The 13552-nt window shown below is 46.4% G+C and overlaps 1 protein-coding gene across 1 annotated transcript in view; it reads right to left on the bottom strand.

Moving 5' to 3' along the window:
• LOC126291510 (cytochrome P450 4V2-like) overlaps positions 1–13552 on the bottom strand; it is a 61109-nt gene that overhangs the window by 42860 nt on the left and 4697 nt on the right. Inside the window, exon 2 of the mRNA XM_049985015.1 lies at positions 12061–12271. Coding sequence (XP_049840972.1) covers positions 12061–12271 — 211 coding nt within the window. The remainder of the gene's footprint in view (positions 1–12060; positions 12272–13552) is intronic.

Genomic DNA, 13552 nt, shown 5'->3' with positions numbered 1-13552 from the left:
GATGTATGCTGATATCCTACGTAATGTTCTACCGATGTTACTACAAGATGTTTCACTGCATGACAGAATGGCGATGTACTTCCAACATGATGGATGTCCGGCACATAGCTCGCGTGCGGTTGAACCAGTATTGAATAGCATATTTCACGACAGGTGGATTGGCCCGCAAGTTCACCGGATCTGACGTCCCTGGATTTCTTGCTGTAGGGAAAGTTGAAGGATATTTGCTATCGTGATGAACCGACAACACCTAACAACACGCGTCAGCGCATTGACAGTGCATGTGCGAACGTTACGGAAGGCGAACTACTCGCTGTTCAGAGGAATGTCGTTACACGTATTGCCAAATGCATTGAAGTTAACGGACATCTTTTTGAGCATTTATTGCATTAATGTGGTATTTACAGGTAATCACGCTGTAACACCATGCGTTCTCAGAAATGATAAGTTCACAAAGGTAGATGTATCACATTGAAACAACCGAAATAAAATGTTCAAACGTACCTACGTTCTGTATTTTAATGTAAAAACCTATCTGTTACCAACTGTTCGTCTAAAATTGTTAACCATATGTTTGTGACTATTACAACGCCATCTATCACAAAGCTAAAAAAGTTGTCCAACTAAAACATTCATACTTCTTTACGTACTACACGAATATGTAATAAAAATGGGTGTTCCAATTCAAAAAAACGCAGTTGATATCCGTTTGACCTATTGAGTGCCATCTAGCGGGCCAACCATAGCGCCATCTGGTTTCCCCCTTCAAGCTAGTCGAGTTTCATTCTTTGTAGTTTTTTCGTTTGATGCTTATTTCGTGAGATATGTGGCCCGGTCACGATCAGTGGACGACCCTGTATATTATGTGGTAATAATATGAAGTAACTTCTCATTGGGCAAAAGATATCAGTTGTACAATAATTAAAATTACGTGTGGTGTTCACTCACATCTATCTTACAGGCATCCCTTTAAGCAAAATCGGCAGCAAACCAACACCCACAACAGTAGTTGAGGTCTATATCCCAACTTCGCAACCACAAGAGAAAGTATGTGAGGATACCGAACGGGTGTTTCAGTAGGTACAGGGAGATCAAAACTTAATAGTCATTTAGGACTGGAATGCGATTGTACAAGGTGTTAGGATAAGCGGTTACGGGAGACTATTGGAGAGGAGAAAGACTTCTCGAGTACTGCAATAAATTTCAACTAGTAGTTCAAGAACGGCAGGAGGAGTAGGTATACTTGGAAAAGCCCGGGAGACACGGGAAGACTCAGTTAGATTGCATCATGGTCAGGCAGAGACTCCGAAATCAGATATATGATTGCAACGCGTACCCAGGAGCAGATATAGACTTAGATCCCAATTTAGTAATGATGAAGAGTAGGCTTGGAAGAGCAGTTGAACGGAATGGAAAGTATCTTGAAAGGGGTATATAAGCTGAACATTACAAAAGCAAAACTGGGTTAATGGAATGTAGTCGAATCAAATCAGGTGCTGCTGAGGGCATTAGATTAGGAAATGAAACACTTAAAATTGTAGAACAGTTTTGGTATGTGGGCATCAAAATAACTGATGGTGGCCGAAGTAGAGAGGATATAAAGTGTAGACTGGCAATGGCAAGAAAAGCGTTTCTGAAGAACAGACAATTGTTGACATCGAATATACACACATCAAAAAAAAGTTCTGCATGACCTCGGTTCCGAGAGTTCCGGAAGCTGTACAGAAAATTGGAATAGAGATCAACATAAACTTCATTTCCGCCTTTTTCATTACTCATGAAAACCACACATTCCATGTTGAACCACCGCACGGCAAGACCTTCAGAAGTGGTGGTCCAGATTGCTGTACACACTGGTACCTCTGATACCCAGTAGCAAGTCCTCTTGCATTGATGCATGCCGGTATTCGTCACGGCACGCTATCCAAAAGTTCATCAAGGCACTGTTGATCCAGATTGTCCCATATCTCAACGGCGATTCGACGTGGGTGGTGGGTCACGTCGTCCATAAACAGCCCTTTTCAGTCTATCCCAGGGATGTTAGATAGGGTTCATGTCTCGAGAACATGCTGGCGACTCTAGTCGAGCGATGTCGTTATCCTGAAAGAAGGCATTCACAAGATGTGCACATGGGGCGGGGCGAATTGTCGTCCATGAAGACGAATGCCTCGCCAATATGCTGTCGATATGGTTGCACTATCGTTTGCGTATCGTACAGCCGTTACGGCGCCTTCCAAGACCACAAGCGGCCCCACGTAATGCCACCCCAAGACATCAGGGGACCTCCACCTTGCTGCACTCGCTTTACAGTGTGTCTAAGGCCTGACCAGGTTACCTCCAAACACGTTTCTGACGATTGTGTGGTTGGAGGCATATGTGACACTCATCGGTGAAGAGAACGTGATGCCAATCCTGAGCGGTCCATTCGGCTAGTTGTTGGGCCCATCTGTACCGCACTGCATGGATGTCGTGGCTGCAAAGATGGACCTCGCCATGGACGTCGGGATGAAGTTGCGCATCATGCAGCCTATTGAGCACAGTATGAGTCGTAACATGACGTCCTGTGGCTGCACGAAATCAACATGGTGCCGTTTCTGTCAGGGTCCCTCCGAGCGATAATCCGTAGGAAGCGTTCATCTACTGCAGTAGTAGCCCTTGGGCGATCTGAGCGAGGCATATCATCGACAGTTCTTGTTTCCCTGTCTGAACATGTCTGAACAACATCGCGGTGGTTCTCTCCGAGAAGCCTGGACACTTCCCTTGTTGAGAGCCCTTCCTGGCACGAAGTAACAATGCGACCAGATCGAACCGCGGTATGTTGCGTCTAGGTATGGTTGAACTACAGACAGCACGAACCGTGTACCTCCTTCCTGGTAGAATGAGTGGAACCTATCGGCTGTCAGGCCCCCTCCGTCTATCAGGCGCTGCTCATGCATGGTTGTTTACATCTTTCGGCGGATTTAGTGACATCTCTGAACAGTGAAACGGACTGTGCCTTTGATACAATATCCACAGTAAACGCTTATCTTGTGGAGTTCTGGGAACCGGGATTCAACAATTTTTTGATGTGTGTAAATTTAGGTGTCAAGGAGTGTCCTCTCAAAGTATTTGCATGGACTGTAGCCATGTACAAAAGTGATACGTGGACGATAGACAGTTTAGACAGGAACAGACTAGAAGCTTAAAAGGCGGTGCTACAGAGGCATGTTGAAGATTAGACTGGTAGATCAGGTAAATATCGAGGAAGTAGTGAACAGGATTTGGGGGGGGGGGGGAGAAATTTAGAGCACAGGCTCACTGGAAGAAGGGATCGGTTGGTAGGACACGTTCTGAGGCATCAAGGGATCATCAGTCTAGTATTGGAGGGAAATGTGGAGGGTAAAAATCGTAGAGGGAGACCAAAAGATGAATACAGCAAGCAGATTCAGAAGGATGTAACTAGCAGTGGTTATTTGGAGATAAAGAGGCTCACACAGGGTAGAGTAGCATGGAGAGGAACATGAAACCAGTATTCGAACTGTAGACCACTAGAACAACGAAGAGGAGGCTGAAGTTTAAGAGAATAGTCAGCAACAGTCAATGCGCGAAGAAGTAGGACACGGAAATACACTCCTGGAAATGGAAAAAAGAACACATTGACACCGCTGTGTCAGACCCACCATACTTGCTCCGGAGACTGCGAGAGGGCTATACAAGCAATGATTACACACACGGCACCGCGGACACACCAGGAATCGCGGTGTTGGCCGTCGAATGGCGCTAGCTGCGCGGCATTTGTTCACCGCTGCCGTCAGTGTCAGCCAGTTGGCCGTGGCATACGGAGCTCCATCGCAGTCTTTAACACTGGTAGCATGCCGCGACAGCGTGGACCTGAACCGTATGTGCAGTTGACGGACTTTGAGCGAGGGCGTATAGTGGGCATGCGGGAGGCCGACCTGGGACCGGACCGCAGCGACGCACGGATGCACGCCAAGACCGTAGGATCCTACGCAGTGCAGTAGGGGACCGCACCGCCACTTCCCAGCAAATTAGGGACACTGTTGCTCCTGGGGTATCGGCGAGGACCATTCGCAACCGTCTCCATGAAGCTGGGCTACGGTCCCGCACACCGTTAGGCCGTCTTCCGCTCACGCCCCAACATCGTGCAGCCCGCCTCCAGTGGTGTCGCGACAGACGTGAATGGAGGGACGAATGGAGACGTGTCGTCTTCAGCGATGAGAGTCGCTTCTGCCTTGGTGCCAATGATGGTCGTATGCGTGTTTGGCGCCGTGCAGGTGAGCGCCACAATCAGGACTGCATACGACCGAGGCACACAGGGCCACACCCGGCATCATGGTGTGGGGAGCGATCTCCTACACTGGCCGTACACCTCTGGTGATCGTCGAGGGGACACTGAATAGTGCACGGTACATCCAAACCGTCATCGAACCCATCGTTCTACCATTCCTAGACCGGCAAGGGAACTTGCTGTTGCAACAGAACATTGCACGTCCGCATGTATCCCGTGCCACCCAACGTGCTCTAGAAGGTGTAAGTCAACTACCCCGGCCAGCTAGATCTCCGGATCTGTTCCCCATTGAGAATGTTTGGAACTGGATGAAGCGTCGTCTCACGCGGTCTGCACGTCCAGCACGAACGCTGGTCCAACTGAGGCGCCAGGTGGAAATGGCATGGCAAGCCGTTCCACAGGACTACATCCAGCATCTCTACGATCGACTCCATGGGAGAATAGCAGCCTGCATTGCTGCGAAAGTTGGATATACACTGTACTTGTGCCGACATTGTGCATACTCTGTTACCTGTGTCTATGTGCCTGTGGTTCTGTCAGTGTGATCATGTGATGTATCTGACCCCAGGAATGTGTCAATAAAGTTTCCCCTTCCTGGGACAATGAATTCATGGTGTTCTTATTTCAATTTCCAGGAGTGTATTAGGAAATAGAGAAATAAGCCTGATGTTCTCTGATGCAAAATATACTGCGATAATGAATAGCTCAGTAGGCAGTTCATCGAAGAGAAATGAACTTTTCTGCCGGCCGCGGTGGTCTCGCGGTTCTAGGCGCGCAGTCCGGAACCGTGCGACTGCTACGGTCGCAGGTTCGAATCCTGCCTCGGGCATGGATGTGTGTGATGTCCTTAGGTTAGTTAGGTTTAAGTAGTTCTAAGTTATAGGGGACTAATGACCACAGCAGTTGAGTCCCATAGTGCTCAGAGCCATTTGAACCATTTTTTGAACTTTTCTAAAAGGGGCAATCACAGAACTTGGAAAAAAAGAACTTAGGCAGAAGGAAAGTAACTGCGAAGAAACCATGGGTAACAGAAAAACCACTTCAGTTGATCGACAAAGGAAGGAAGTACAAAAATGTTTATGGAAATTCAGGAATACATAAATACAAATGACTTAGGAACGAAACATACAGAAAGTGAAAAGTGCGAGGAAATCGAAAAAGAAATGATGGTCGAAGGGCTGACTTAGCATACAGAAAAGTCAGAACAACCTTCGGTGAAATTAAAAGCAAGGCTAGCAACATTAACAGTGCAACGGGATTCCGCTGTTAAATGCAGAGGAAAGAGCGGGGTGGTGGAAAGAGGCTCCTGTGAGGGGGAGGAAATAGGTGATGACGTGATGGACGAAGAAACAGGAGTCGACAGGGCATGCTGCTGACAAAAATAATATACAGAAGAGTGGAAATTAAAATAAAATTGTTAGATGACGATCAGTTTGGGTTTAGGAAAGGTAAAGGCACCAGAAAGGCAGTTCTGACGTTGCGGTTGACAATGGAAGCAAGACTGAATAAAAGTGGACATTACATTTCAGATGTGTTACCTTCACCTTCACTCGATCGCATGTTCCAGGCCCTATACGGGCCTTTCTGGATACAGAAAATGTTCGACTGTTGCCGTGGCCAGCACATTCTCTAGATGTCTCACCAACTGAAAACGTCTGGTCAATGGTGGCCGAGCAACTGGGTCGTCACAATACGCCAGTCGCTACTCGTGATGAACTGTGGTGTCGTGTTGAAGCTGCATGGGCAGCTGTACCTGTACACACCATCCAAGCTCTGTTTGACTCAGTGTCCAGGCGTATCAAGGCCGTTATTAGGGCCAGAGGTGGTTGTTCTGGATAGTAATTTCTCAGGATCTATACACCCAAATTGCGTGAAAATGTAATCAGATGTCAGTTCTAGTATAATATATTTGTCCCATGAATAGCCGTTTATTATCTGCAATTCTTCTAGGATCTCTCGACCTGGAAAAAGCGTTTAACAAAGTAAAATGGTTGAAGATGTACAAAATTCTGAGAAAAATAGGGGTAAACTAAAGGGAAATGCTGCTGGTGTACGGAACATAAAAGAACGAGAAGGGAACAACGAGACTGGAATACCAAGAAAGAAGTACTCGGATTAAATAGGGTGTAAGAGAGGAATGAAGTCTTTCATCCCTACGGTTCAGTCTATACGTGGAAGAAGCAACGACGGAAATAAAATAAAGGTTCAAGAGGGGGATTAAAATTCAAGGTGAAAGGATGTCAATGATAAGATTCGCTGCTGACACTGCAATCCTGAGTGAAAGGGGAGAAGAATTACATGATCTGCTGAATGGAATGAACATTCTAATTAGTACAGTATAAGGACGGAGAGTAAACTGAGGAAAAATGAAGGTAACAAGAAGTAGAACTTAACATCAGAATTGGGAACAATGAAGTAGACGAAGTTAACAAATTCTGGCACTTATGCAGGAAAATAATACGTGATGAATGTAGCAAGGAGGACATCAAAAGCAGACTACCACTGGCAAGAAGGCTGTTTCTGGCCAAGAGAAATCTGCCAGTATCAAACACAGGCATTAATATGAGGAAGACATATCTGAGAATGTACGTTTGGAGTACAGCATTATAGGGCAATGGAACATGGACTGTGGGAAAACAGGAACAGAATGGAAGAAATGTGATCCCACGGAAGAATGTTGAAAATTAGGTGGACTGATAAGGCAAGGAATGAGGAGAATCTACCCAGAATCGGAGAGGAAAGGAATATGTGGAAAACATTGATAAGGAGAAGGACGGGATGATAGGACATGTGTTAAGACCTCAAGGAATAACTTTCATCGTACCAGAGGGAGCAGTAGAGGCTAAAAATCTATAGACGAAGACAGAGACTCGAATGCATCTGGCAAATAACTGAAGGCATTAGTTGCAAATGCTACTGTGAGATAAAGAGGCTGCATCTCTTTAAATTTATCAGTGACTCCGATGTTTCCAAGGCGAAGTAATCATGTCCTTTCATTTTGCCACAGTAGGAGTCTTGTCAATAAGATGTTGGATGAAAGCATTAACAAGATGTGTTGTTGACAGTGTGGGCGCGTAGCTCGGAGATTATTTCTGTAAGTTGACCTCGTGCAATAATACCCTGGTCAACAGAGAGTGGTCACACTCACGCAACAGAGAATGACAATAAGAGGAATAATGTTAACCCTGCAAAAGTATGAAACAGAAACAATGAAACTAGAACGTACGAGAGGCATTCAGGAAACAATTCTCAGAGAATTTCAGTCGAAAAAGTGCGGAATTTGTTTTGGGACATAGTGGGTATTCCTGCATCAGCTCCTATATTTTCATGGATTTCCCATAAGTGGCGGCGCTCTATGTGGCCTTCAAAATGGCGTCCGTGACGCAGATGCGTTCCAAGTAGAGTGTATCTTTTGGCCAGCCCGAGTGACCGAGCGGTTCTATTCGCTACAGTCTGGAACCGCGAGACCGCTACGGTCGCAGGTTCGAATCCTGCCTCGAGCATGGAGGTGTGTGGTGTCCTTAGGTTGTTAGGTTTAAGTAGTTCTAAGTTCTAGGGGACTGATGACCTCAGCAGTTAAGTCCCGTAGTACTCAGAGCCATTTGAACCATTTGTTTCTTTTGGCGGAAGACCACAGCGTCGCAGATAGACATGAGCGCCTGCAGAATGTCTACGGAGATCTGGCAGTGAACAAAAGCACGGTGGGTCGTTGGGCGAGGCGCCTGGTAGCGCAAACCTATCCGACCTCTGGCGTGCCGGCCAGCCACACACATTTGTGATTCCTCCAATGGTCGAACGTGCGGACACTCTCATGTGAGGTGATCGGCGGATCAGAATCAAATACCTCGCAGCTCAGCAGGACGTCTCTGTCGGTAATGCTGACACACGCGTCCACCAGTTGGGATACTCAAAGGTATGTGGGCACTGGATTCCTCAGTGACTGACCATTAATAGAAACGAAGGACCACCTGAGCGGAATTGCTTGGGCATTGGGGGGATAATGGTAACAGCTTTTGTCGGGCATCGTCAGAGACGACGAAAAATGGGATTACACTTCTAGCCAGAAACAAAACGGCAATCCGTGGAGTGGCGTCACACTACTTCTCCTCTGAAGAAAAAGTCTCAAGCCGCACTCTTAGCTGGTAAAGCCATGGCCACAGTCTTCAGGGACACTGAAGGGGTTATTGTGCTTGATGTCCTCCCTCATGGTGCAACTACAAACTCTGAAATTTTTGTGCTGCCCTTAGGAGATCGAAAAAAAAATGACTTCAGCGTGTTCGTCACAACAAAAATGCAGACGAACTTTTCCATGACCACGCGAGATGTCACACATGTCTGCACACCTGAGAAGAGTCCACAAAACGTCTTCAGACTATTCTTCCTCATCCACGCTACTGTTTGAATCACCTCCGATTCCCATCTGTTCGGCCCAATGCACGCCTCGGGAAGCACTACGTGGGTGATGGGGAGGTTAGTGAAGAAACAAGATGTTGGTTCCGACGTCGGTCAGTACAGTGATACCATTCGGGCGTGCGGTGCATCCCACTAAGATGGCGTAAGGCTATCGCTTTGAACCGAGACTATGTTGAAAAGAGCATATTGGAACCAAAAGAGTGGGGAATACACTACTGGCCATTAAAATCGCTACACCAAGAAGATATGCAGATAATAAACGGGTATTCATTCGACAAATATTTTATACTAGAACTTACAAGTGATTACATTTTCACGCAATTTGAGTTTATAGATCCTGAGAAATCAGTACCCAGAACAACCACCTCTGGCCGTAATAACGGCCATGATACGCCTGGGCATTGAGTCAAACAGAGCTTGGATGGCGGGTTCAGGTACAGCTGCCATGCAGCTTCAACACGATACCACAGTTCATCAAGAGTAGTGAATGGTATATTGTGACGAACCAGTTGCTCGTCCACCATTGACCAGACGTTTTCAACTGGTGATAGATCTGGAGAATGTGCTGGCCACGGCAGCAGTCGAACATTTTCTGTATCCAGAAAGGCCCATACAGGACCTGCAGCATGCGGTCGTGCACTATCCTGCTGAAATGTAGGGTTTCGCAGGGATCGCATGAATGGTAGAGCCACAGGTCGTAACGCATCTAAAATGTAACGTCCACTGTTCAAATGGCCGTCAATTCGTAAAAGAGATGACCAAGATGTGTAACCAATGGCACCCCATGCCATCACGCTGAGTTATACGTCAGTATGGCGATGACGAATACACGCTTCAAATGTGCCTTCACTGCGATGTCACCAAACACGGATGAGACCATCATGATGCTGTAAACAGAACCTGGATTCATCCGATAAAATCACGTTTTGTCATTCGTCCACCTAGGTTCGTTGTTGGTCACACCATCGCAGGAGCTCCTGTCTGTGATGCAGCGTCAAGGGTAACCGCAGGCATGGTCTCCGAGCTGATAGTCCATGCTGCTGCAAACGTCGTCGAACTGTTAGTGCAGGTGGTTGTTGTCTTGCAAACATTCCCATCTGTTGACTCAGGGATCGAGACGTGGCTGCACGACCCGTTACAGTCATGCGGATAAGATGCCTGTCATCTCGACTGTTAGTGATACGAGGCCGTTGGGATCCAGCACGGCGTTCCGTATTACCCCCATGAACCTACCGATTCTATATTCTGCTAACAGTCATTGGATCTCGACCAACGCGAGCAGCCGGCCGCGGTGGTCTCGCGGTTCTAGGCGCGCAGTCCGGAACCGTGCGACTGCTACGGTCGCAGGTTCGAATCCTGCCTCGGGCATGGATGTGTGTGATGTCCTTAGGTTAGTTAGGTTTAAGTAGTTCTAAGTTCTAGGGGACTGATGACCACAGCAGTTGAGTCCCATAGGGCTCAGAGCCATTTTTGAACCAACGCGAGCAGCAATGTCGCGATACGATAAACTGCAATCGCGATAGGCAACAATCCTACCTTTATCAAAGTCGGAAACGTGATGGTACGCATTTCTCCTCCTTACACGAGGTATCACAACAACTTTTCAACAGGCAACGCCGGTCAACTGCTGTTTGTGTATGAGAAATCGGTTGGACACTTTCCTGATGTCAGCACGTTGTAGGTGCCGCCACCGGCGCCAACCTTGTGTGAATTGCTCGAGTATCATGTCGTTTTTGGAAACCCAGAATCTACTCTGGAGGAATCAACATGTATTCCGGAAACAGCGATCGTGCGAGACCCAACTCGCTTTATTAGTGCATGAGACCCAGAAAATATTAGATACAGACTCCCAGGTAGCTGCTATTTTTCTTGACTTCCGGAAGGCATTCGATACAGTTCCGCACTGTCGCCTGAACCTACGGAATATCAGACCAGCTGTGTGGCTGGATTCAAGAGTTTTTAGCAAACAGAACACAGCATGTTGTTATCTATGGAGAGAGGTCTACAGACGTTAAAGTAACCTCTGGTATGCCACAGGGGAGTGTTATGGGACCAATGCTTTTCACAATATATATAAATGACCTAGTAGATAGTGTCGGAAGTTCCATGCGGCTTTTCGCGGATAATGCTGTAGTATACAGAGAAGTTGCAGCATTAGAAAATTGTAGCGAAATGCAGGAAGATCTACAGCGGATAGGCACTTGGTGCAGGGAGTGGCAACTGACCCTTAACATAGACAAATGTAATGTATTGCCAATACATAGAAAGAAGGATCCTTTATTGTATGATTATATGATAGCGGAACAAACACTGGTAGCAGTTACTTCTGTAAAATATCTGGGAGTATGCTTGCGGAACGATTTAAAGTGGAATGATCATATAAAATTAATTGTTGGTAAGGCGGGTACCAGGTTGAGATTCATTGGGAGAGTCCTTAGAAAATGTAGTCCATCAACAAAGGAGGTGGCTTACAAAACACTCGTTCGACCTATACTTGAGTATTGCTCATCAGTGTGGGATCCGTACCAGATCGGGTTGACGGAGGAGATAGAGAAGATCCAAAGAAGAGCGGCGCGTTTCGTCACAGGGTTATTTGGTAACCGTGATAGCGTTACGGAGATGTTTAACAAACTCAAGTGGCAGACTCTGCACGAGAGGCGCTCTGCATCGCTGTGTAGCTTGCTCGCCAGGTTTCGAGAGGGTACGTTTCTGGATGAGGTATCTAATATATTGCTTCCCCCTACTTATACCTCCCGAGGAGAACACGAATGTAAAATTAGAGAGATTCGAGCGCGCACGGAGGCTTTCAGACAGTCGTTCTTCCCGCGAACCATACGAGACTGGAACAGGAAAGAGAGGTAATGACAGTGGCACGTGAAGTGCCCTCCGCCACACACCGTTGGGTGGCTTGCGGAGTATAAATGTAGATGTAGATGTAGAATGTTCTCAAAAGCTAATCACTTGCATATCACAGCAGCTTCTTCCTGTCGGTTAAATTTCGCGTCTGTAGCACGTCATCTTTGTGGTCTAGCAATTTTATTGGCCAGTAGTGTAATATGATGTATTGGAATTCTGAATAAAACCAACCTGCTACCAGAAAAAATGTATTGCATTATCTACTGAACGCCCCTGATACACATTAATGATCCAACTGGATGACAGCAAGCCGCCAGAAACTGGAAGACAAAGCATGTGGGAGGCTTAACAACTTTGGAACCCCAGATGGTTGCTGTGATTGTTGAGCCAGTCCTCAGGGATTTGCTGAATGCGTACTGTTCTTTCCTTAGAGCCTTTCTCCACTACTTGCTTCGTAATTGTCAGTGCTGAAGTAATTTTGAAGAGACTGTAGATGTGCTGACCTGCAGGTGGAATGTGGGCGAAATGATCTTGCGGTGAGCTCGCCACTGGTCGCCTCTCTTGCTGAAGAGTCCATCGCCAAAGAAGATGCTGACCATGTTGTGCAGGTATGGGGAGTCGCGGGTACGGTCGACTATCTTGGTGGAGCCGAGCAGCAGCTCAGCATCGCGGGGTTCCGCGACGATCACGTACAGGATTGGGCCCACGTAGATACTGCACACGAGAGACACATCACCAGTACTGGAGGGGGCTACCCACGGTTAGTTTGTCTACTGTACTTCCCTTAACCCTTTCGTGAGCCGTGGGAAACATGCTTCCCACTACAATTAACTCGCTGCTAGTCCCGTGGGATTCACAGTTCCCACCTCTGTACGGTGCTACCACCTAGTGAACAGTATAGGGTACTACTTCCAATCGGAAGTTGACGCCGGTTTTGCTGTACCTTCGCGCAGAGGTATGGTATAGCTGAGTGTTGCTCTGTAGAGGAGCCTTTCTGTGCTGTTTCCGTGATATTTTGTGATTTTTTCGTCAAAGGTCTAGTATAAGGTAAATATTTTTGATTTACCCAAATTTATGAAGGAAAACGTAAAATTGAAACGAGGAGAATTCCAGTTTGAAACAAAAGGAGCCATTTGTGCAGTAAAATGGATGGATAACCGTCCAGTCACTTTCCTGTCCTCAGTTCGTGACCCATGAGAAACAGCCACAGTGAAAAGGAAAAAAAAGGATGGTACTAGGACAGAGATTTCTTGTCCTGAAGTTGAGGCAGAATACAACAAAATAATGGGTGGTGTCGGTAAGTTTGATCAATTACGAGAAAGGTATACTATTGGCAGACTTTCTGTAAAATGGTGGCACTGAATATTTTATTTCCTGGTGGACGTTGCTGCCGTGAACAGTTTTATCCTGTGGAAAATTAGTAAAAGAGAAAGTGGACAACATGATCAGCTCACATACAGGATCCATCTAACCAGGCAATTGATCGCTGGCTTCTCATCCCAAAAAAGTCGTGGAGAAAAACCTGTCTTTGTGGAAAAAAGGGGTAAAGTACCTGAAGATTTTCGTCATGTGGCTGTAGGGGAGCATCGACCCATTTTAGGAGAAATCTACTGGACGTGCCGCCATTGTAGTACCAAAGCTGCGGAAAAGAGCACTCGCTGCGTTTGTACATATTGTCAAATACCAGTTTGCATAGACCCATGTTTCAGAAAATTTCGTGGCTAGTAATTGTGAACAATCATTGTAACAAGAGAAGTAAATTCATCAAATAAATATGACATATATTGACAAAGTTGTTTTTGTCATTTAACTCCAAGGAAGGGCAGTGGGAAGAATACTTCCCACCTTGTTGTGTGACCTCACTTTCACAGTTGAAGCAAATTTGATATTCTGTATGATTAATGTACCTATCCGTTAACTACTATCTGTTCTCCATTCATTAAAAAAACTGCTCAATAATTTTACCCATGAAAGGGTTAAGAGGGCACTGTGGTT

This window comes from Schistocerca gregaria, chromosome 9 (assembly GCF_023897955.1).
Source record: "Schistocerca gregaria isolate iqSchGreg1 chromosome 9, iqSchGreg1.2, whole genome shotgun sequence".
Classification (NCBI taxonomy): domain Eukaryota; kingdom Metazoa; phylum Arthropoda; class Insecta; order Orthoptera; family Acrididae; genus Schistocerca; species Schistocerca gregaria.
This window is presented reverse-complemented; position numbering and strand designations above follow the sequence as displayed.